Raw genomic sequence first — 21,866 nt, 5'->3', positions numbered from 1 at the left:
TGGGCTCCTTGGAAAGTCATCCCACTTCCCAAGATCCTTCGCTCTGCCCAGTATCAAACTTTAGGAGCCTTTCTATCTCGTACACCTCCTCAAGATCCTCAGGTCCTCTCTTCATGAGAGAAAAAGGTGGTACTTTGTCAGTAAAAGGTATTAGACAAACAAACCCTTTACTTTATTAAAACAAGCAATCCTGATTTCATTCCCAAAAGCACATGACATCAGGGGAGTAGCCACCTCAATTAATTACTTTCAACATATGAACTTTGAGGATCTTAAAAAGTATTACTGGATGGAAATCCCCGACAGTCTTTAAACGTCATTATCTAAAGTCCTTGGAATCTTTAAAATTTTCAGCAGTAGCAGCGGGGAAACATTGTTTCTCCTGATACTGTATAGTAGTCGTAGTATAGATCAGGTCTCTTTCTACCTACCTCAGCCAACATGCCTCACCCTATCGCCATGCTACTCGGATATCCTAGCCTTAGCCGCTGAATCATACTAGTGGATTGTCCTTATTTTTTTTGCTAGGGACATCCACACTTGTACTGATATTGTACTTCAGTGTACCTACCCTTATTTTTATGCTAGGGTAGGACACAATGTGTGTATATTATGTAAATAATTTTCTAAGTAAATCTAATTTGTAAAAATTACACTGCATTATTTTATTTACTGTGTTTACTGTAATTTTAAGTACTTTACATTACTAACTTTCTTTTATGTTACTGTTTAAAATAAGTTAGGACTTAAGTACTTAGTTTATATGCTGTAATTGATTTACTTATATTATATCCCTCATTTTACAACTGCTTTTCATTTGTGTCCCTTTTTTTTTTTTTTTTTTTTTTTTTTTTTTTTTTTTTTTTTTTTTTTTTCCATCTTGTCTGTTTCTCTGGTACTCTTTCATAGGCCGACACGAGCTGAGCCCAGAAAAGGGATTTTTGACGAAGGAAAAATCTATTTCTGGGTGATTGGCTCGTGTCGCCCTATGAAACCCACCCTGTATTGTTTGCCCCCCCTGCAGGACAAGATGTTTTTAGATTAAGGATGACCGCTAGGGGCGCTGCTGTCCGTGGCGTCCTCTAGTAGTAGTAGTAGCGGCTGCATCGCCCGTTGGTATCAGCTCTCTCTTGTGGGGATTCTGATTGGAAGGTCTAATTGGTGAATGTCTCGTGGTAGTGTTCCCACTCGCCCCTATTACCATACCGACACTTCTTTTTAAGAGTGAGCGAGTCAGTTTTACTGACATTTTCTTAAGTTTGTTTTTCTCTGGTAATTTTAGATTAATTTTACCTAGAAAGAATGATATTAAGGATCCTTTCATAGGGCGACACGAGCCAATCACCCAGAAATAGATTTTTCCTTCGTCAAAAATCCCTTTATTGGCACCGTTAGCCGCTTACCAACACCTATAAACTGCTTACTGATGCTGTTACACCACTTATCGACGCCAAAAATCACTTACTGTCACCAAAAATCTGGTTGTAGACGTCATTAGCCAAGTGCTGTAAAACCAGAACTCTTTTAACCGATGCCGCCAATAAGGGGGCGCCTGCTTGTACAAATCCTAATAAATTTTATTATGAAAATTTGTATTACCATCATTGGTAATATGAAATAGACTCTCAATGTGTGTTTCATTACTGAAAAGACTATAATAACTTTGTTATATTTAATAAATGCTCCTTTCCAATTAACCCTTAAACGCTGAAGCGGTATTTTAAAAATCGTCTCCTGTATGCCAGCGGCGTTCGCGAGTGAGCGCCGAAGTGGAAAAAATGTTTTTTTCAAAAAATCACAGCACGCTTAGTTTTCAAGATTAAGAGTTCATTTTTGGCTCCTTTTTTTTGTCATTGCCTGAAGTTTAGTATGCAACCATCAGAAATGAAAAAAAATATCATATATAAATATTGGGATATATGACAGTGCAAAAAAAAATTTCATATATAATTGTATACAAATCGCGCTGTGAGCAAAACAGTTAAAGCTAACGAGTTCATTATTTTTATATTGTACACTAAATTGCGATCATTTTGGTATATAACACATTGTAAAACGATCAAGGCAACACAGAGAAAATATTATCACAAAATGATGCATGAATTCGTAACGCTCAGACGTAAAAAAAAAGCTGCTTTTTAAAAATTCACCATAAATCGAAATATTTTGCTAGAGACTTCCCGTTTGTTGCAAAATGAAGGTAATTGATTAAATATTACTAGACTGTAAGTGTTGTAGCTTACAATTGCAGTTTTCAACCATTTCGGTCGAGTTAAAGTTGACCAAAGGACGAATTTTTTCTATTTATGTATTGTTATTTATATGAAAATATTTCAAAACTGATAAAAGGTACAACCAGGGGTTGTTTTTTGTTGTATTCTACATGAAATTGCGCACATTTTCATATATAAAACTTTATGATACGGCTAATTCAAAATGGTGCAAACATTATGACAATCAGACGACGTAAGAAAAAAGTTTATTTCGTAAATTCACCATAAATCGAAATATTGTGCTAGAGACTTCCAATTTGTTGAAAAATAAAGGTAAATGATTGAATATTACTAGAATGTAATAATTTTAGCTTACAATTGCGCTTTTTGACCATTTCGGTAGAGTCAAAGTTGACCGAATGTTGATATTTTGGCACTTATCGTTATTTATATGAAAATATTTCAAACTGAAAAAAGCTACAACCATGGATTGTCTTTTGTTGTATTCTGCATGAAATTTCACACATTTTCATATATAAAACTTTATGTAACGGCTAATTTAAAATGGTGCAAACGTTACGACAATCGGACGAAAACATTTCTGATTTTTTTCGGAAGAGTTACCGTACGGACGTAAGGAAAAAGTTTTTTTTTCATAAATTCACCATAAATCAAAATATTGTGCTAGAGACTCCCAATTTGTTGCAAAATGAAGGTAGATGATTGAATATTACTAAAACATAAGAGTTTTAGCTTACAATTGCGTTTTTTTACCATTTCGGTAGAGTGAAAGTTGACCGAAGGTTGAAATTTTGGTACTTATCGTTATTTATATAAAAATATTTCAAAACTGATAAAAGCTACAACCATGAAATTGCGCACATTTTCATATATAATACTCCATGTAACGGCTAATATAAAATGGTGGAAAAATTATGTCAAAGTGACGAAATAATTTCTGAGATGTGTCGCTGATGTTTTTTAGTGCGAGAAGAAAGAAATTCGTGCTTGCGCGCCTGAGTAACGATTGTAAACAAAACAATGCCTTGATCCGTGAGCTCCCAGCATCCCCCAAGGCACGTGATTCAAAAGTTTTCGCCTAGTAGGCCTTAAGTATTTTTCAGCAAATTTAAAAAAAAAAACTTTTTTATATCGACGTACCATACGTCCAATCGGCACCCAACAGACAATTTATATCGATGTTTAATACGTCCAATTGGCGTTAAAGGGTTAACTTCCTGCTTTAATAAGGTTGTCATGATTTTCTAGCTGTGTTTGAACTCACTCACTTTTATAGTACACCCCCTGTATTCTTTGATTTCATGTTTTTCTGCTCCCTACCAAAGGCGTATGTGAACCTGCTTTCTAGTGTCCTCATTTCTGCAGTACCATAGGAAGCCACATTTTGCATTAAGTACGTCTTCTGAACAATGGTAAATGTAGTTTTTGTTTAATGGACAGTATCTTGGTTTGCTGTCTTGAAGAAATGGGAGGTTTTGACCGTGATCCTATTCAATTTATATTATTTGGGGCAGAGGATAAGAAGTTTACCTGGAACTTTAAGAATAAAGATTGCCAGGTGATCAGTTATGGCCTCCAGTAAGAGAACCTAGGATAAAGGCCAGGGTGTGCTACCAAAAAAAAAAAAAAAAAAAAAAAAAAACATTCTAATCTAGGCTCTCTCAAGCTTTCGTGACACCAAGACTAGACAACTAGGTAATAATTACATTGTGTTGCCTGATTGTATTCTATGTTATCTGGTTAAAGTGGGGGACAGATACGGTATGTATTTTCTCTTCTGTTAGTTGCAGAATATCTCTCCTAAATTTTCACCCTATTCAAACATAAGGGAGTCCATCAGTATGATTGTCTGTCTCTCCTCCTTTCCTTTTAAAGGCCTTTTATCCTTTTTTGTTGTATATTTTCCCTCCATCATCAAAATAGTATCTATCCTCTTTGAAGTAGCTCAGTATATATTATATGTTAATATTCATGTCTTTACTATCTTGCCTCGCTGTAGTTCATGAATTAAGGCCTTTGTGTGTGTGTGTGTGTGTGTGTGTGTGTATATGTCTGAAAGTAGGTTTGGTTTATTGCCCAAAGTGGGTTGAATTTTAAACTTATATTTTCTGTCAGCTTCCAAGCAGGCGTAGTTCTTGACCCTCTGGTATTATGCTAAGTTTTTTATATACCTTGATAATTTGAATGAGTAGATCTGGTCATGTTGGTTGAAACATGCATCAGTCATCACTAAGTTATATGATGTTTTAAAATCCAGTACATACTAGAGCATTTAGTTAATGCAAACTGGTGAATTTAGACTCAGAAATCAACCACACCTGTGGACAAAAAGTTTTGCCTTTTTTGAAGGTTTCTTAAAAGTGATGAGTGCTGTTTCCAACTTATTTGGAACTCGGGAGTCACGGTTATGTTCATTTGCAGTGTAGGTTACATTCGTTTGCAGTGCAAATATTAACATTTTCACTGTAAAATTGGTCACATGTTAATTTTATTATGCTTACCACCTGCTGGATGAGCATGTATGCACAGAAAGGTATTAAAACACAAAATGCCATAGGAGGCAATCATAAGAAATACTGTGGCATTTCTAAGATGCAGTCTTTATGCTTAGTTCTTGTTTAAGTTTTAGATGATATTACATCATCATTTGGGCATGGTGAAGTTAGTTATAGTATGAATTTATGTATTTTTCATTATAGTATACCAATCCTCCTGTTTTAGATAATTTCACATAAATTTGCAAGAGTTCACTAAAAGGTTTTATACATTGTGAGTTGGAATTTTGGTGCAACATAGGAATCTGGCATTGTTTTTGTATTTTACAGGTTATAAAATCTTTAGCAAGTTTGGGATATGTTGACCAGTTAGTACAAATCAAATTGTGAATGAAGTAATTACTTATCAAAACTAATCATACTTTGTAGATAGATTTTCATCTTAGTACTTTGTGTATTTGTAAATTTTCAAATGGATGATGGATTTTTCAGTTTTGTGTATAGACTAAATAGCAGTTTAACTTGCAATTTGAATACTTCATTGTGATTGAAGGGGAACAAAAAAATCCCAAGGGAATAAGAAACAAAGGTACTGTAATGGTAAGTTTTATGTGGTAATGCTTTATGTCTTTAAGTCTCATATGGCATCCCTTGTCATTTGTCTTGATGGTGCTAGCTGCTGGATCTAGTTTTCTTGGAATTTAGGCTTTAGTGTCATGTACCAAAGCCAGAAATAATAATGAGACCTGCTTATGCTCAAGTTCTAAAGGTGGTGGTTGCTGGGTTTTGTAGAAGGATCAGATTTATAGTTCAGTTTACTAATTGATGTTTTTTAAATACTATCTAACACAGATTACTAACAAACTGAATTATCTTCATTTACAGGTTGCATGTTGTATTGTTCATTGAAAATAATAGTATATTTATATTTAGAATTGAAATTTTTCAATCAAATTTTAAAATTTATTATAAACTAAAGTTGTTTGTAATTATTTTCTTGTGGAGTAATATTTTGCATATTTTGTGTAGGTGGAAAAAAAGTAATTTTCTTTTAAATTTGTAGACTAAGGAGTTACAAGTAACGTGAAATAAAACTGTTTATAGAGAGCTAGTCCATAATCTTAAGGAAATTGTTAATTTCTGTTTCCTGATATATTTTTGTCTTTGTCATAAGCTTTAGTAATCATTTATCACCGTCACCGTCAACCTAGTGTTCATGAGATATATTTAAGAATTTGCTGTAGCTCAGCTTGAGAATAGGTTTTCTGAAGGAAATTTTATTTTTCATCTTGCAAGAGCTTTTCATTAGAATGTTTTTTTTAGCCCCTTTAGGAACATAGTTATAGGAAATTCAGTCTATTTAAGAGGGTATTTATCTCCATTTATTAGTTTATGCTAATTGCAAATGAAGAGAGCAAAGTACTTGGATATCTGATACAAAAATTAGCTCATAGAGACATTAGAGAAACTTTATTCAGGGTGGTTAGATTGAAATTCTATTTAATTAAACTTTTGATAATTTACATTTGCAGTGGTCTTGCGTAGACTCATGTAAATGCATTTATGATTTCAGTTACTCCTTCATATAGGGCTGATGTTGTTTTGTTAAAATTATAAGGAATCTTACTGTAATTCATCTCCAGTTAGGACTTGACAAAATACCTAAAACATTTCAGGCCATTAATTTATACTTTTTATAATGCTGTAATCTAAATATTAGAATTCTGAATTGAGCACTTTTTGAAACTAGATGACATCAAGGCTTTCTAGCACTTAGTGCAATAATAATTTGTATAAACTCGGTTAAAAAATATAATGATTTGCCTAGATATATCTTCTAAATATTAAGGTAGTTAAGATCATCGCAGAGAGAAGCCAAAAAATTTTTTGCAGGCACTTAAATAGAATTATTTCTGCTGTAATTGTACAACAGACACATGAATGTACAGAACTGTTCTTTGACATAGATCTTCAGAAATGTTAGGTCCTTAGGTAAATAACATATTTGTAAGTTTCTGATAGGATTCCTCAACTTTGTTAAACGTGTTTATTTAATGGAAAAAGTAATGATACATTTTAATAAGAGCCAAATATATTTGCGAGCCGTCAGTGAATCAGAATAGGAATCAGTTTGTAAGAGACTATTAGTTCATTTAATATAATTGAAACAGATTTTATTAGGTTTGTTGCCATTTTTCTCATTTTCATTTTTCCATTTAAGAAAAAATTTATCACCTGGTCTGTGGGGAAGCATACATATTTCACTTTGTTTTATGTAGGTCAGGAATGCAAATCGGATGCAAATTCTTATAGTCTGGAGTTGGATTATAAGGAATCCAGTACTTATACGTAGATTTGATTGACATGTTTGTGTATTTTTTGTTCACAGCAATGAGGCTGATCAGGATGAAAATGAGAAAGCGCAGGATGTCACTGATGATAACATTGGTAGCTTAGAAGTTCTCGGAAGTTCCATGCAAGTTACAGAAGTTGCAATGGTGAGTTCCCTTACTTGAGGTTATATTCCAGCATAGTTTTACCTGCTCTTTTATTTTGACAGCATTTATTTAAACAGTATATTGGTTTTATCATTGTTATTAAGCTTATGTATTCAGCCATTTTATTGTAATTTGTTATTATGTATACATGCATATACTCATTTTACATAGGGGAATATTACCACTCTTGATTGTTAGCAACAAGAGGTGTAGAACAGTAAAAAGACTGAAATAGAAAAACATACAGTGGCTCTATGCCCAGAGGGGAAATTAAATCCCCAATCAAGACTCGTTTCTTTTGACATCACATCTGTCTTTGTGATGCCTCCCCCTCAACCAAAAAACATGCGAGCTCTTTGAAGATGCCAACTCCCACATTGTTTACTCCAGTTTATAACTTGCTTTTATTTGGGAATGGGTTTTCTTTCTTTTTGGTTGCCTCTCCTTCCATCTCTGACTTTGTCCCACCTCTTTGCCCACAAACTTCATCAGTGCCTGAGCCAGGAATGTTTGGGTTTCTACAGTTATCGTCTTCTTGTTCCAGTGGCTTTGGGCAGTTGAAGACTAATTTTTGACCTCAGCCATCTTAACAAGTTTATAGTCTTAACACCCTTTCAGATGGAGTCTGTGAAGACTTACTTGCCTCCCTAGACCACAGGGATACATACTTTCACATATCCATCTATATCCAGAAAGTTACTTTCCTTTGACTGGTAGGGAATATTAGTGGGGTTCCTTTGGAATTATTAGTCACTATTTCACAACCCACTGCTTTACTGTGAGCTCCTAGTCTGCCATGAATGTATAGCTTTCCTTGTACAACATTTGGACTCCACTCAAAACTTCTAGAGTAAAAGTAGATGCCCGATTTTGCTGTTTATTTTTCCTTCTTCATTTTCCTGTCATTTATCTTTGTCCTCCCGCATAAATTGTAGCTCAAGCTACGTATTTATGTTTGGGGGTTCACAATGAGCAAAGCTAATGCATGGTGCTGTATTTCATAGTTTCCTTTCTGCCCCTGCTGGTTTTTTTTTTTTTTTTTTTTTTTTTTTTTTTTTTTTCGGGGTTGGCAAAGAAGAAAAATTTCTTGTAGGATGCTAGGAGACAATCTTGACAGTGAAGTGGGGTCTGTTTTACAGTATGTAACAATTTGGTGTGAAAAAATAGCTATTTTCCATAGTATATGATTAACTGGTGAGTACTATGTAAAATATCAGGTTTTATGAGTTGAGATTGTATTTACAATAATAGGTTGTCATTATAATTTTCCTCGTTTGATACAGGAGGCTGGAGGTGGAGAAGAAAGTCTTTCAAGTACAATCAACACAAATAGAATACCTCTTCATAACATGGAGGATACTTCTGAACCAACAAAAATAATCAATGTTACTCATGAAGAAAGTCTGCCCATGGGAGGCCCAACAGGAGATGGTATCGGTATGTCAAAATGTGAGCCCAGTTTATAATGATATCAAATCGGAACATTTTTGTACATGGAACTTACCCAGCAGATATATACTTAGCTATAGACTCCGTCGTCCCCGACAGAAATTCGAATTTCGCGGCACACGCTGCAGGTAGGTCAGGTGATCTACCGCCCCTGCCGCTGGGTGGCAGGAATAGGAACGATTACCGTTCTAGAACCAGATTTTCTCTGTCGCGGTAGTGTCAACATACGTTGTTGCTACCTCCTGACTTGATTTTCGTTTTTTCATCGCCATCGACCTTCTGGGCTGTCTTTTGCAGGGAAGTACTGGGTCTTTGGTTTGGCATACGCTTTTATTAACTTTTTAATGAATTTGGCTTCGAAATTTCGAAGAATATATTACGTGAAACTACCGAATTTTTCAGTAGACACTTATATTTTGCAATAAGGGAAATATTGATTTTTTTTTTTTCACTAATACGTGTATAAGTGTTAGAACTTGATGAAGGAAATATAAGATCTAACTTCCTACTTTAGGAAGTCAGAAAGCATATAACTAGATACGCTTCCTTTAGAAGCTTTAAGAGCTCTCGTACTAACGAGCAGTTAGAGTATTGACAATTCTAGTAGTTGTTGCATCCTCATCACCTTCTTACTCCACAGAATCTACAAATTCATATGTGCAAATTTGAAGATAAATGGATGGAGCTCAAAAGGCGAGCTCTAAAAAGGTAAGAAGTGAATATAGTGTTCCCAGTGCAGTGGAGGGTGCGTCTGATCGGCTCCGTAGCGCTTCCAGGCCTAGACCTCTTCCAAACTCCCAGACCCAGTGGAGGAGGAAAGTCGACAGCCGCAGGAAGGTTAGGGAGAACCCCCCCCCCACCGGTCAGGCGTCCCTCGGCAGGTTCTGTAGAACGTCCCAGACTGCCAAGGATAGCCATTGATAAGGCATCCTTAAAAAAGTGCGTCTCTTCATCTTACATCCGAAAAGACGAAGAATGTATGTTTGGAGTGATCTAGCGCGTTCTCTGAAAAACTAAGAGAACACTGAGCAAGAGCCAGCCGCTGCCAGGAAGCCGCGTTCCAGCAAGCTAGCGTGAGGTACGTTCCTATAGCCAGCAGCGAGGCGCGTTCCAGCTAACAGACTAGCGCGAGCCGCGTTCCTACAAACCAAACGCGAGCCGCGTTCTAGAAAATTTTTCTTGGCGCAAGGCGCCTTCAAGAGACGAAGCGCCAGCCTGGCGCAAATTGCGCCAGAAAAACAGACGGCTAGAGCAAGGAGCCTTACAGTAGAGTGGCAATCAGAACGATCCTTCCATTGAACGTTTCCGGGCAAGAGGCTCTTTCTAAAAGGGGTCTAGTAGGCGCTCGGAACTGTCAGGGCGCACGGGACCTTCCACGCAAGCGGAACGTTCCAGGAGCGAGTCTCCTTTCTAGCAGTGCGGGAACATTCCAGCGGCGCGCGGTAAACATTCCAGGCGCTAGGTGCAAGGATCCAGGCGCCAGAATATCCTTTCTCTATCTGCCTCGGCAGGGAAAGAAGGTAGTAGAGTATCTGCTGTATGAGAATACGATACGGCAAATCATAAGCACATTCCGTAGTTACTTCTTTGCTGAGCAACTCAATTACCAGTATCCTTCCAGGAATTTCCTAGGAAGGACTACGCTTAAAGGGATTGTTAAGACAACACCTACTTAGCTTCTAGATTTATCGAAGTCTTGTTTCGCTTAGATATGCATTATAAGAACTTCCTGAAGTTCGATAATAATGTTATAAGATTCCTTTATTAAATGGAGTAGCTGGCAACTCTGGAAGAGTAAGGCCAGTCGGCTAACGAGACTGCTATCGCTTAGACACCAACGCAGTATCATGTAGGTGTCGGTCATGAGTGGGCGGTAACATGTCTCTCTTACCTGCGGGATGGAATGAATAACCGTGTCTCTCCCCTACAATCGTGGTTTTAGCCTCGGATTGAGGGGATAGTTAAGCAAACATAAATAAAATATTGTCTGCCTTTTGCTAAGAAGCTTTCAATAAGAAAGATATTACATTTCAATGCTGTTTACCGTAGGTAACATTTTTAAAGGATTCTAACGCAGCGAAACTCTATATTGTATAATGCTCTCATGCTTACGAAAGCATGGCTTATTAGAGTACATGCTTAGTGAGAAGATGAATGTAGTAGAGAATTCACTTTAAGACTACGGTATGGTCAAGTCTTATGCACATACCGAGGTTAACTACAGAATTCCTAGTATCCTTACAAAGGTTTCCTAGATTAATGCTGTTTACCACAATGTGACAGTATTATAAAGGATTCTAATACGGCAGCGCGCGATATATATAATTCTCTCATCCTTTCGAGAAACGCACACAACCTTTTTAAATTCGGATATTGCTCAAGAGAAGTTGGGTGAGTCGGATGGGAAACATTCTCTTAGTGGCAGAAGTTGTTTCCCTGAATGGACTATACTACGTATATAAAAGTTTTTTCCCACATAAGAACGGAATTAACATAGTGAAGGATGTCGGGTACCATAAAGGCATAGATGTTATGGGCACAAATAACCTAAAAAGAACTAGAAGGAAGCGCCAGCCTGGCGCAAATTGTGCCAGAAGCACATCCAAGATATTTTCTCGTTTTAGCGAGTTATTAACCTAAGAGTCCAGTAGCCTCTCGGACAGCAGGCTCGGTAACGGCAAGATTCGTTCCTGATTTCGTTACCCATTTAATCGAAAAGGGGTCGCTTACAAGGAATGATGAAATGATTTATTTTTAATCACTTAGGCCAATTCCACGACTCTCTCATATCGCAAAGAGCATCGAGAATCTCTTTTTTCGCCCCGGTTCGCGTTAACAAAAGAGAACCTATTTGGGAACAGACACGGAACGTAACGATCCTTAAGAGGTTCGATGCAAGATTTTGCATGTCCGTGAGAACCTTCTCGATCGAAGATAATAACTGTTAACGTATGTCTAACATTTATTGAAAAGAGTTGTGAGAACCTGCGGAAAGTCTTCTTCATAGATCTCTTTGTAAGGTAGAAGACGAACAGGCTTCCTTTAGACTGCTTCTTTTTCCTCGAACCAAGAGAGGTAGCAATATAAGACATCTTTAAATTTAAAGAAGGGGAATAAACTTAGCCTTTTTTCCCCTAGTTATAAATTCTTAACAGATATTAAGATAATTGGGCGTCAAAGGAAGAGAGGATGTATGCCTCATTTGGCCTTAGAGAGGTTGGATTCACAGAAGTCACGTTCTTCTCACAGCATGTTTCGTAAGGCTTTTCCAAGAGTATCTGGATATTCTATCAGAATCTATTATAAATAGACCTATAAAACCTCTCCACTCTGAGTCTGTCCGCGTGCAGACTGACCAGAAGTGGACATGAATGAGAGGTTTTTTCAAGGTAAATGACAATAGTCATGGCTAAGACATAGAATTGCTGCAGATCGTGTTAGGGAATGAGGAAACTGTCCTCTTCCGATACCTCTGTGAACCACATAGCGAGGTTTTTTCTTCACTTTCAGAGGGAAGAATCACCTATGTATATATCTGCTATCAAAGAACGCAGTTAAAGGCCATACTCTGTCTCTACAAAGGGAATTAGAGATAACAGAGGATTAAGATCTTCGGGATCTTATACGATACCTCAATACGACAAGAGTAGGATATCATGTACTTCGAATGGGATTTTTTTTTTTTTTTTTTTTGCGGCCACAGATTCCGTGTTCCGACAAAATGGAACTGCTCCTCATCTGACTTCTTTGAGGAAGTTTATGAAGGAATTCTTTGTTTCTCTTAGCCCTAAACGACCAAGAAGACAAGTGAATTTTTGTGCATTGGAATCTCGCATCAGATTCAATGGAGACTCGGCAATGGGTTCTTGCCAGCATAGTATGTCTGGCAAAAGAAATAAATCCCTCTATTCCTGACGCAACGCTTTCAGAGAGAAGTTTAGTTGCCCAGGCAGGGTACTACATTTTCATCTACAGAAGAAGAGATGGTTTAAACGTTTGCCTACAGAGTCTTCGGGGTGCGATGAGGGCTCAAAATGCTTCCCAGAAGGTATTCAGAAGGATACAATAAGAAAGCTAGAAATCAGGGTTCCGCCCAATTTCAGCTCAGAGTCTCCTTCGACTTCCAGACTCCTTCCCTTCTTCGGCAAGGGATAGGGGAAGATTCTGCAAGAGAACCTCATCAACATTAGTAAGAAGAGATCTCGTTAGCAAAAGAAGTGTTCACGAAGGATCCTCCTCGGAGGAAGACTCTTCTCTCTCGTGTTGTTAGATATCCTGTCGTCTACTGGGTGTAGCTGACTAAAATCACCTCCCCTTGCCAGGGGCCAAAAGCTCAAAGGGGAAGAATTTCTTCCACCCTTCTCCAGTCTCCTGATAAACTATGTGGTTGTTCAGGACTCTCGGACAATGTAGCGCCAGCGCCAAGCGCAAATCCAATACAGGCGAAAAACGCCAGAGGCGGACAGTTCAAGGAACTCTGTCATGGTCGGATACTGAGAAGGAGCGGCCTCCAACCTGGCGCAAATGCGCCAGAGGCGAACAAATCGGACAGATATAAGAGTGTTCGATGTGGACATCGTCAGACAGCCTAGAGACTCTTCCAAGCTCGAAGCTCCAGCAAGTGTGGAGGAGCCAAGCCAGGCGCGAGGCGCCAGCCAGGCTCTAGGAGCCAGCCAGGCTCTAGGAGCCAGCCAGGCTCTAGGAGCCAGCCAGGCTCTAGGAGCCAGCCAGGCTCTAGGAGCCAGCCAGGCTCTAGGAGCCAGCCAGGCTCTAGGAGCCAGCCAGGCTCTAGGAGCCAGCCAGGCTCTAGGAGCCAGCCAGGCTCTAGGAGCCAACCAGGCTCTAGGAGCCAGCCAGGCTCTAGGAGCCAGCCAGGCTCTAGGAGCCAGGCAGGCTCTAGGAGCCAGGCAGGCTCTAAGAGCCAGCCAGGCTCTAGGAGCCAGCCAGGCTCTAGGAGCCAGCCAGGCTCTAGAAGCCAGCCAGGCGCCATCCAGGTGCCAGGCTCCTTCAAGGCTAGGCTCCAGTCAGGATTGAGGATCCATCCAGACGCAAGGCTCCTTCCAGTAAAGAGAAACCTAAAGCTCTGTCATGTAAGAGGGCTAGTCCCCATTGATATGATACAGGTAAGGCTCTGCCATGTAAGTGGGTCAGCCCCCATTGGCACGATCCGAGAAGGCTCTGTCGTAAGCGGGCTAGCCCCCATTGACATGATCCAGAAGGGGTTTGTCAGTCATAGGTCCCTACCTCGCTGAAACTCTTGAGGCATGCAGACTCATAGACAGTAATCATGAAGTCTTCTGCCAGGCTCCAGGTGCCTTCCAGGCGCAAGGCACCAGCCAGACGCAAGGCTCCAGCCAGGCGCGAGGCGCTAGCCAGGAAGGAGGAGCCAATCAGGCACCAGCCAGGCGCGAGGCGCCAGCCAGGCGCAAGGCGCCATCTAGGCGCGAGGCTCCAGCCAGGCTCTAGGCGCCATTCAGGCGCAAGGCTCCAGCCAGGCGCGAGGCGCTAGACAGGCGCTAGGCGCCTGCCAAGCGCTAGCCAGGCTCCAGGCTTCACCCAGAAGAGATCTATATCAAAGAACGCCCTGGCCTCTTTGAGACATTGTGATCTCCTAAGCACTTGATAAGTGCATTGATGATTCCTTGAAACAGCTGAGAATTAAAAGCGCATGAAGTGCGAGCTTTTCCGAATTCTTGTTCTTTCCCTAACAATATGTCATAAGGACATATTAGCTGTCACATACGGAGATGCAACTCTGTGTTGACTTCCCATTATCCGAAGGATGTCAAGATAACCTTCGAGGGATCCTTCTCTCTTGGTTGATACGTGTCTGCGGATACATTGCTGGCATAGGGAGCAGATACCGATCCTTAACTAGTGAGTTAAATTTTATTTAACGTCGTGTTTTTTCTTTGGGTTGTTTGAAAGGAGTTTGTAGATAACTCTTTTCAACTTAAGCACTAACCCTCGTGTTAGGATCAGGTGATCGGGATCGGTGTTGTGCTCCTTAATTATGCCACTAGGCATAGGCATATTGTCATGTAAGAGGCTCTGTCGAGTAAATGGATAAGACCCCATCGACAGACCCACAAGAACTCTTAGCCATAGGTCACATCCTCGCTGAGGCTCTTGAGGCGAAGCAGATTCCTAGGCATTAGCAATGGAGGCTTCCGCCTGATCAAGTAGGAACCAAGGTTTTATTTATTTATTACCTACAACGTATGTTGTTTACCTGTCTATTCAGTAAATAGTTGTCTCTTTCCCACCACCAAGGGTGTCAATCAGCTAAGTATATATCTGCTGGGTAAGTTCCATGTACAAAAATGATATTGTTAAGATACAATAAAGTTTTGTACATACTTACCTGGCAGATATATACGATTGATGGCCCACCCAACCTCCCTCAGGAGACAGGTGGAAGAGAAAATCTGGTTCTAGAACGGTAATCGTTCCTATTCCTGCCACCCAGCGGCAGGGGCGGTAGATCACCTGACCTACCTGCAGCGTGTGCCGCGAAATTCGAATTTCTGTTGGGGACGACGGAGTCTATAGCTAAGTATATATCTGCCAGGTAAGTATGTACAAAACTTTTCTGGGCTCAGCTCGTGTCGCTTGCGCGAAATATCCTTTAATCTATTATTTCTAGGGTAAATGTACTAACACATACCAGAGAATAAATAAAATAAAGAAAAAGGTCAGTATGACTGACTCGCTCACCCTCTAGGAGGGTGTCGGTATGAACACTAGGCGAGTGAGACCACTACCACGAGCCAAATGCCAATAGAAATCTCCCACTACAAAACCCTCCAAGAGGGGAGCCGTCCCACAGAGGGAGCAGCTCGTACTACTACTACACCATCCCATGCTTGCGACTGCTGCGCCTCTAGTGGCCATCCTTTTTCGTTAGCTCGCACGAATCACAAGTGCTATTTTTCTCTCTGTGTATTTTGTGCCCTTTCTTCGGATTTTTCGATAATGGAGCGTGCAGCTATTGCAGCAGCTAAGTTAAGTACTCAGTATTTACGGTTTAGCGAGTTTTTTTTTGTTTTTTTCCGTCCCCGAGACGGTATTTGCCGTTTTTTAGGTATAGATACGTTCTCGGGGGCTGGAAAGCATGGCAGCATGGTCCTGCCGCATGTTGGGTTCGTTCTTGGTCTCCCATACCTAGAACATCCCTTATTATTTTACGCTCTATTTTGATTATCCGCGTTATTACGTCTACTCAAGTTGTTATACATGTATGTATTTCACCTTATGTAGGCTTTTTCTATCCAGACCCTAGTCCAGGTTCTTAGTATCGGCCCCTGACTAGCTTTGAGTGGTAGACTTGCCTTCGGGCTAGTCGCACACTCCTGGATTTTTTCTCCTGCTATTTTACCTTCTTTCTTTCATTTTTATTATATATTATATTTTTATGTTTTGTTATTGTTAGGTTAGTTGGCGTCTGGCTTAGCCTAGTCCTGGCTCGTAGAGCCTAGTCTACCGTTGATCAGTTTCGGTCGCTTCCTCATAGCTTCTCTCTGATCAGTTGGTTTTCGCCCTATGGGCCTATATGCTACCGCTTTTCAGTTCTGGTTGCTTTGTTCCCGATAGCTTCTCTCTGATCAGTTGGTTGGCCTAGGCTTGTTACCGTATCTTAGTTTACCGCCTCGTGGTCACTACGTGATCACGAGTCAGCCAGGCGCCTGCCAGTCCCCCTTCCCCCTCTCCCGCTCTCCCATAGAGTCGCGGCGGGGGTGGGTCGGTCTGTCCTGCTCGCCCAGCATGCCCGAGCCTGCCTCCCCCTTCCCCTCCACCGGAGGGGCCTGGGAGTCCGACAGTCCCTGACTGGTTCCGACCTCTCCGCTTCTCGCTCGGCCGGGTGGTACGTTGTGGGGGGCTCTGGCCGTTCCCCCCCTCCGTTACTTCCTTGTCGCTCCGGGTTAGCGCGAGTCTGTATGTCATCTCGCCCTTCCCTCCTTACTAGAGCTCCTCCCTATCGGAGTCCTGATATCCAGCGGAAGGGTATAGTCCACCATAGTTGGACCGGAGCATACAATAGGTCTTACTAACCGTACCGTATTGCTGAGTTACTACACTCCGCTTCACTGGACCTAGTCCGGTTACTTGCAGTAGGTTTAAGTTATCTTTAAGTTTTATTTTCTTAAGTTTCTTAAACCATCCCCACCCCTCCTTAGTATTACCGGATCTCTCCGGGATTATAGCCTATTCAGGCATGCAGGGAGGGGTTATGCCCAAATTTTTTCCGAGCTCCGCCACGTAACGGAGTTCTTTTGTCCTTAGTCTGTAAGTGTTACCCCTTTAAGATACTCTGTGTCTTCCCACTTACAGGCCACCAAACTTTGAGCATCCGGATGTTCCGCTACTTCAGGACCCCTGTGGACACAAGTTTGCCGGTCCCATGCTCCATGCGCGACTCCGCACGGGGACATCCAGGTCTGGTACCATGAGACGTGTACCATATGTTACGATCTGGTGAGCCAGCTTTTGGAAGGCGTAAGTATTCCATCTCCGCATGCCGCTCCGCTTCTTTTAGTTCTTAAGTTTTCATCATTACTTTAACTAAGGCATCTAGTTTTAAGTTATATCCTAAGTTTTAGTTTTAAGTGGTTCTTAAATCTAAATATATCCTCTCTTACAGGCTCCGGCAGTAAGAGATACGGCATTGGCTACCCTGCGGGCCGGGTGGTCGGAGGTTTTGGCAAGAACGCCGCCAAGGGTCAGCCCTACATACTGGAGAAGCGTTTAGCTTTGTTAATCTTCCCCGGAGGCAAGGCGACTGGGTACGTCGACCCGGTAGAGGCGGACCCCCTCTATTGCCTTTATCCAACAACAGCTGGCGGCCTCCTTGACTGAACAAGAGAAACCAGGATATCTCCACGGATGTCGCAACCCTGGATATAAATGTTGAACCTATGGTAGGTATGACGACCTGTTGGTCGAGGTAAGTAATGCAGGTACCCAAGGGTCCCCCTTGGGAGTGACTGTTTCTTCTACCCCTGCAACTTCACCATCCTTCCCAGGCTTTTACCGGTGATGAGTTATATACTCCTCCAGAGGCTTCGGTTAGGCCTAAGATCAAGTCTAAGCATATGACCTTGACTAAGACGTCATCGTCCTCGAAGAAGACGTCCTCGTCTTCTTCTTCGCGTAAGTCTCCGGCTCGTAATCCGGCCCAGACAGGTCTAAAGGGAAAAGGGGTCTACGCTCCGCTCAAAGTCCTCAAAGAGTAAGCCTAAGGAGAAAATCCCGCACCCCGGCAGTATCACCAGTTCCACTACCTTTGTGCCTATTCAGAGTCTCCCCTCCACCTCCGCAGCAGCTCCGGCTCTGGACACCAATGCTGGCCTGTTGCAACAGGTGGCGACTTGGTAGGCTCCCTTAAGACGAGTATGGAACATATGATATCTCGCCTGTCGGATAGGATAACTTCTCAGGATACTATTATAGCCGGCCTAAGAGAAGCCCCTCTTGCCTCTCCCTCAACCTCTAACACTAGTGGATCTCAGCTTCCCCCGTATTGACTCGCTGCCCGCTGGTCTCCATGAACAATCCTTGGAGAGTAGCGTCATATGCTCCCTTCCAAGATGGTCTCATCTCCATACCGGAGTTTGGAACTCGAAGAATAGAGGACTTCGAGTTCTACCCGGAAGGCCTACAGCCTCCCTTCATAGGCTACGCTAGGCTCACGCCTTCGGCTATGGTTAGAGATGACAGGGTACCAAAGGAAAGGAACAGTCCTCTATTCTCGGGACCAGGCCCAACGAGAATGGCTTAGATGTCTAGACGACATGGACTGTTCGAATACCAAGATCCAACCATTCAAAAGTCCCTTTACCATTTTCACGATGGACGAAGGTACCCCGCTCCCTTTCCTTACCAAGATAGCGAGGTCGACCATCTCAGCAGCTCAGAAAGGGGAACCCATGCCTCAGCTGAAAGAAGCAGACCCCACTTCTCCGTTGCTCCCGTCAATTGGAGAATTATGGGAGGACTTGCCTAACACTTTCACAGCTGGCAAACTCAAACCTGACTGTGCTATGGAGCAGTTTGGTGAAAAGCTGCCCAGGCTCCCTGATAGTCTTATTCAAGCGGAGTTTGACTCGAAAACACGACTAGCCAGGTCAATCAACCTGATGGCTATGTCTGAGGTAGCAACCATGGCTTATGGTTCAGAACCAATTTTTAAGCTTATGACCAAAGCCCTGACTCAAACGGTGCAGTCAGACATGTTCGCGTTTGCCACTGCTAGAACAAATTGCAGAAAGCATGTATTGCTAGAGGCAACCATTCGGCATGAACCCGAATAGGTTACTTTCTTCTAACATCTGGGGCGCAGATCTCTTCCCAGAGGCTATGGTAAAGGAAGTACAAGCAGAGGCTACGAGGTTGAACCAAAGCCTTAAGGACCGTTGGGGTCTTACGGCTAGGAGAAGGCAAGACTTGACACCAAAAGGTAAGGGACAAAGGAAGCCTAGACGTTTCCAACCTTACCAAAAGAAGCAGCCGCGCTTCCCTCAACAAGTTCCTACAGTGCCGTTAGTGCAGACAGCTCAGCCCTCCACGTCTAAAGGTCAATCACAGCCTATTTATGTGATATCCCCTCAGCCTCAACCCTCCACCTCATACGCCATCTCTCCAGCTTACAATCCAGCCTTCGAGAGTCAAGCTTCTCAGAAGTATGACCGCTCGAACAAGAGGCAGAGGTAAGCGGTCCTTTCGTGGGAGAGGATCGGGAGGCCCCTTCAATAGGGGAAAGCACTTCAGAGGAGGTCGAGGGGGTTACCAGAACCAATGAGGAACTTCAGGTAGGAGGGAGGCTGTTTCACTTTCGCCACCGGTGGAACTTCAGCCAGTGGGCTCAGAGCATAGTGTCAAAAGGGCTGGGTTGGAGCTGTTGACGAACCCACCTCCAGCCAGACCTTCCGTCAACTTCCTTCCAAGGAATTGACAGAGTACGCAGAGGACCTCCTTCAGAAAGGAGCTATAGTCAAGTCAAGAGATTAAAATTTCAAGGTCGCTTGTTCAGCGTCCCAAAGAAAGGCTCAAACAAAAGAAGGGTAATCTTAGACTTGTCCCGCTTAAACTTAGCCATCCGCTGCGACAAGTTCAAGATGCTCACGATCTCACAGGTGCGGACCTTACTTCCCCGGGGGTGGGGCCGCACCACCTCTATCGATCTTACAGACGCCTACTATCATATCCCTATTGCAAGACACTTCCGTCCGTATCTGGGATTCAAGATAGGAGACCAGACGTTTATCCTTCAAGGTAGTCCCGTTCGGGCTCAACGTGGCACCCAGGGTGTTCACGAAGCTAGCGGAAGTAGTAGTGCAACAGCTCAGAGCTCAAGGGATTATGGTAGTAGCGTATCTCGACGATTGGTTGATCTGGGCCCCATCAGTCGAAGAATGCAACAAGGCCACACTGAAAGTGATCCAATTCCTAGAATATCTAGGATTCAAGATAAACAGATCCAAGTCCAGACTCACCCCAGAGTCAAACTTTCAGTGGCTAGGCATTCAATGGAATCTATCCTCACACACTCTGTCGATTCCATCCACCAAAAGGAAAGAAATAGCGAAGTCAGTCAAGCAATTTCTAAGTCACAAACTAGCATCGAGGAGAGCTCAGGAAAGAATCCTCGGCTCTCTCCAGTTTGCTTCAGTAACGACATCTTAATGAAAGCCAAACTGAAAGATCTAACCAGGATCTGGCGCTCTCGAGCAAATGTCAGGTCCAGGGACAAGCTATCCTCAGTACCTCTGATTCTAAAGAACCGGCTTCGGCGGGCCGTGGGCAAAAAGTCAAGATCTGTCAGGGTCAGTCCCTCTTCAGTTCCCTCCACCAGGGATTACCATCCACACAGACGCGTCCTTAAGCGGCTGGGGAGGGTACTCCCAGGTCAAAAAGGTGCAAGGAATTTGGTCACCCCAGTTCCGTCAGTTCCATATAAACGTACTGGAGGCAATGGCAGTCTTCTTGACTCTGAAAAGATTACGCCCACCAAGGTACTCCCACATAAAGCTAGTCTTGGACAGCGCAGTGGTAGTACATTGCATAAACGAGGAGGCTCCAAGTCACGTCATCTAAATCACGTCATGATAGCCATCTTCTCCCTGGCAGACAAATTCAGTTGGCATCTTTCCTCCTACCCACATAGCTGGAGTAAGAAACGTCATAGCAGACGCCCTATCCCGATCAGTACCCCTAGAGTCGGAATGGTCTCTAGACGAGAGTTCGTTCCAATGGATCCTTCAAAGAGTCCCAGGGCTACAGGTGGATCTCTTCGCATCACAAGCGAACCACAAACTACCGTGTTATGTAGCCCCCAACCTGGACCCTCTGGCTTACGCCACGGACGCCCTGGCTCTGGACTGGAACAACTGGGAGAAGATTTACGTCTTCCCTCCAGTGAATCTCCTTATGAAGGTCTTAGACAAACTCAGGACTTCAGGGTCAAGTGGCTCTAGTAGCCCCAGACTGGCCGAAGAGCAATTGGTACCCCCTGATCCTGGAACTGGGTCTTCGTCCCCTTCGGATCCCCAGTCCCAAGCTCTCCCAGTCAGTACAAACGAAGACTGTGTTCGCTTCCTAAGGGATTCAACTTTGAGGCAGTATGATGCTGCCGTCAAAAAGTTAGCAATCTTCCTGAGAGAGTCAGATATCAGAATCATGACAGTTAATTCTGCTATATCCTTTTTCAGATCTTTATTTGAAAAGGGTTTAGCAGCTAGCACGATTACGACAAACAAGTCAGCATTGAAAAAGATATTTCAATTTGGATTTAACATAGACTTGACAGATACCTATTTCTCGTCTATTCCTAAAGCATGTGCTAGACTTAGGCCCTCTGTCAGGCCTACGTCAGTTTCATGGTTCTTAAACGATGTTCTAAAACTGGCTTCCGAAACCGATAATGACACATGCTCGTTTATGATGCTCCTAAGAAAAACTCTGTTTTTATTAAGCCTAGCTTCAGGAGCAAGAATTTCAGAACTGTCGGCTTTATCCAGAGATCCGGATCATATTCAATTCCTTCCACGGGGGAAGTGCTACTTTTCTCCGAACGTAGCTTTTTAGCAAGAATGAAGATCCTTTGATGAGGTGGGAACCTTGGAAGGTACTACCCCTTCCACAAGATGTTTCCCTTTGTCCGGTTTCAACCTTACGAGCCTTTCTATCCAGGA

At 42.4% G+C, this 21,866-nt stretch overlaps 1 protein-coding gene across 1 annotated transcript in view; it reads left to right on the top strand.

Annotated features, from left to right (window-relative positions):
* LOC135205991 (late secretory pathway protein AVL9 homolog) overlaps window positions 1-21,866 on the top strand; it is a gene marked incomplete at its 5' end in the record, with an annotated part of 226,407 nt that overhangs the window by 168,466 nt on the left and 36,075 nt on the right. The window contains 2 exons of the mRNA XM_064237162.1: window positions 7,119-7,227; window positions 8,511-8,676. Coding sequence (XP_064093232.1) covers window positions 7,119-7,227; window positions 8,511-8,676 — 275 coding nt within the window. The remainder of the gene's footprint in view (window positions 1-7,118; window positions 7,228-8,510; window positions 8,677-21,866) is intronic.

This window comes from Macrobrachium nipponense, chromosome 29 (genome assembly GCF_015104395.2).
Source record: "Macrobrachium nipponense isolate FS-2020 chromosome 29, ASM1510439v2, whole genome shotgun sequence".
Classification (NCBI taxonomy): domain Eukaryota; kingdom Metazoa; phylum Arthropoda; class Malacostraca; order Decapoda; family Palaemonidae; genus Macrobrachium; species Macrobrachium nipponense.
Note: the sequence above shows the minus strand (reverse complement) of the source record. Positions and strands in the feature narration are given on the sequence as shown.